This window comes from Propithecus coquereli, unplaced genomic scaffold (genome assembly GCF_000956105.1).
Source record: "Propithecus coquereli isolate 6110/MARCELLA unplaced genomic scaffold, Pcoq_1.0 Scaffold138, whole genome shotgun sequence".
Taxonomy (NCBI): Eukaryota; Metazoa; Chordata; class Mammalia; order Primates; family Indriidae; genus Propithecus; species Propithecus coquereli.
In genome coordinates, this window is record NW_012138080.1 from 3,768,912 (window position 1) to 3,772,486 (window position 3,575).

General features: G+C 31.6%; 1 protein-coding gene across 1 annotated transcript in view; it reads right to left on the reverse strand.

Annotated features, from left to right (window-relative positions):
• USP34 (ubiquitin specific peptidase 34) overlaps nucleotides 1-3,575 on the reverse strand; it is a 245,992-nt gene that overhangs the window by 101,359 nt on the left and 141,058 nt on the right. The window contains exons 31-34 of the mRNA XM_012639191.1: nucleotides 2,401-2,526; nucleotides 1,044-1,166; nucleotides 826-909; nucleotides 278-364 (exon numbers count right to left, since the gene is read on the reverse strand). Coding sequence (XP_012494645.1) covers nucleotides 278-364; nucleotides 826-909; nucleotides 1,044-1,166; nucleotides 2,401-2,526 — 420 coding nt within the window. The remainder of the gene's footprint in view (nucleotides 1-277; nucleotides 365-825; nucleotides 910-1,043; nucleotides 1,167-2,400; nucleotides 2,527-3,575) is intronic.

Here is a 3,575-nt window from a genome sequence, read left to right on the forward strand (position 1 = left end):
TATATAATTTATCAACCTAAAGGAAAAATGTTTATGAATTAGGCACAGTACAGAGTAATTAATTTTAGCACTTAAGAATTTTTAATATAATTGACATAAACTCTCATTATATAATTATTTTATCAAATTCTACATTTTTAAATTTATTTCTGCTGTATTATACTCTCCTTTATCAGAATGAAGTAGGTAGCAAAAATTATACTTGCTGATGGAAATGGTTATGTTTCAAAGGGGATATAACTACTGCAATTAGTTGAAACAGTGAATTTTCACTTACCACAGTCCATGATTCCTGTTCTTTAGGCTCTAGAATTCCAGAATTAAAAATTTCTAGTAACTGTTGAAGCCCTCCAGCAGCAACGAACTGTGAGAAATTTTGAGAGTAATTGTAAGAGAAAAACAGCTATATAATGTAAGGATAATCTGCTTGCTGACGGTTTAACTGAATACGTAAAATATATCTTTCATTTAGAAAATTATTTAAATCATTAAGATAACTTCTATACAAAATAACATAAAGCCTACTCTTAAGAATTTATTCTTAAAAAGATTCTTGTAAAAGTTTATAAATATATCTTTATATTCTGTTAGCCATTTAATCCCAGACACTGGGATGTCCTAACAGTATTTCAATGGTGGGGGAAAAAAAAAATCAGTGCTAAACTGATACATACCTTTTAAACTATGTTTTATTTATTTTTTAAACTACACTTTATTTTTAATAGTAAACTAGCTTTAAAACAGTGAAGCATTATGGTACCCACTTCTGGGAAACCAGAGATAAATTATTTTTATCAATACATTGAAAAATATATACAATCGAACCTTGCAACTCCAGGAATTTTTACTATTTTCCACTTGATCCTCACTTGAATCATCTGAATCTGGATAAAGATCACTGTAACTACCCTGTGGGAAAGGCAAAAAAAAAAATGGAGGATGGTGGAGGAAAGAATTATTCTAGAATGAAAAGACAATACATTCTGGGATTTTGCTCCAGAAAGAACAAAAACATTTAATGATAAAAACAGAAATTCAATTACCGTTGATTCTCTCCTTATTCTTCTGTTAGGTTTTCCCAGTGCTTCAATAATTTCCAGAGCATACAATAGCTTGTGGGCACTCTTAATTTTGAGAAGTTCTTTCCAATTAAGTCCATCATTACTCTTAAATTAAAAAAAGAAAAACACAGGTTTCTTTTATCAACTTACTAAGGGAATCCCAAAAAGAAAAACCTTAAGGAAACTGACACCACATTAAAAACTCAAATATTACTACTTCGAAACATATTAAAACATATGAAGACCAATTAAATAATTGGTACTAATGGTATGCTTAGAACACCAATCATTCATTTAAATTTTGTTAAAATATTATAAAACCAACAAAATTAATATACGAAGAGCAGCATGGGAAAAAATTATAACTTGTTAACCTTCACAACGGATGAGGCAATTTATATATTCCCAAAGGGAAAAAAAAACATTGTAGTCTAATTAAATGCATAAACTTTTAAGGATGTTGATCAACTAAATATCTAGTTAATACAGCTACATATTTAAAAATCATATACAAAATACATGAATTTAGAAATATTACTGTTTTCTATTCTTTTTTTTTTTTGAGACAGAGTTATTCACACTTAACATGCATCTTTGAAATGCTATTACTAGAGCTACTCTGAGTCGTCATTCACCATTTTCTAGAGCACATCATCTTCACTTCTAAGCCATATGAGATCAGGACCTCCTGAAATCACATGACAGTGGCCCAAATCCTAGATAACCATTAGCATAACATTAGGTATTTGTTTTTCCATTTATCCTATAGGAGTTCTTTTGGGATCTCCAATAAAGAACTCCTTTATTATGCAGCTTTAAAAACAATCTTTAATTTTAAAGGCTTCACAAAGATATCTAGTACTTAAATGTGTGAGGTGATGCCCCTATGGAAAAATCACCATATATATATTAAATTTGTTTGCCTCATATTTCCCTAATTCTGTCAGTTGACTTGTATAAGCATCCAAAACAAGCACTGATGATGCATGTCATTCCACTGTAGGGTATTTTCTCTAAACATTACTTTTTGTTGCTCAAAACAAAGCAGTATTCAAAACATACCATAATATGGAAAACACAGTATAAAGGCAAATCCCTATTTTCTCAAGATAATTTTAGAAAATATTCTTGTCTTGCACGTAGTCTGTGTTATGTTATTCAACCTAACTAAATAAATGAACATTAAAATGAACTGGCATTGGCACTTTTCACCTATTATATGAGCAAAAAATATATTCAGATTTATTGAGGGTATGAGTTAAGCCATGATCTCATATACTGTCAGTAGGAATATAAACTGGTAACATCCTCCAGGAGAGCAAGATTTTTGTGGGCTCACCTGTTCATCTGAGATATTCTGGAATGCCATCAACATGTTAGGACACGTAGGAAGGAGCATCAGTAGCTCCCAGACACGCCTAGACAAATTTTCTGCATGAAGATGAAGTTCTTCACATCTTAAGCTCTACACAAATAAGAACAACTGCTTTATCAAGATAGATCAGGAAAAAAAAAAAACCTTTACCTTTTTTGCATAAAAAAATATTAATTAAATTTGCTAATATTCTTCAGTCTTATTTTTTTATAAGTGGTAAGTAAAATATGTTACATGGTAAATAAAATTTACTTGAGAAAATTAACAGTTATGTCAAAGCAGTTGATTTTCAACTTCTTATAAACACTTTTCTAGAACAGCTTTCCTCTAAAAGCTGATCACTTTCCTCAGAAAACTTATCAAACAGAAGTGAAAACATCTGTTTCATGAGGCCATCCAAGTAAATATCAGTAAGATTACTATCTATTTCCTCTTTGCAGGTCACTATTCTAAGCACAACAGAGACTTGATGAATTAAATCTTCGACCTTCCATTTGGGAAGAGAGTATACCTATTTCTCTTATTTTGCTAATCCATACCTTATTTTTCAGTCTAAGATGAGCAGAGATTAAGAGGAAAGCAAATAATTTTAAATAACCTACTTTTTTTCCATTATCATTTGTTGAATCTCAACTCAGTAAGGTGCTAAGACAATAGTAAGCTAAATACTGTTTCAGAAAGTATGTAAGAAATAAGCAAGTTTTTTCTTTAAAGTACCACCCTTAGAGGTAAAAACAGCAAAGGCTAAAATTGACAGTTTTGGTATTTTCCAGAGTATTAATGTATTATTATACTACCATTGCTGCTGGCACAGTTATTCTTTTTGGCATAATATAGTTTAAGGGATGCCAAAGGAATATTTTGTAAGCCTACAAAAACTAACTTAGCTCTTTTGGTATAACGTTATAAAGTTAGTATACTTTGAAGACAAGGGAATCTTAGAGAAAGTTTCAAGGTAAACTTGGCCTTTCACAACCCTGATGAAGAAAGAGAAGCAGGCCGGGGGCCGTGGCTCACGCCTGTAATCCGAGCTCTCTGGGAGGCCCAGGGGGGTGGATAGCTCAAGGTCAGGAGTTCGAGACCAGCCTGAGCAAGAGCGAGACCCCGTCTCTACTAAAAATAGAAAGAAATTATCTGGA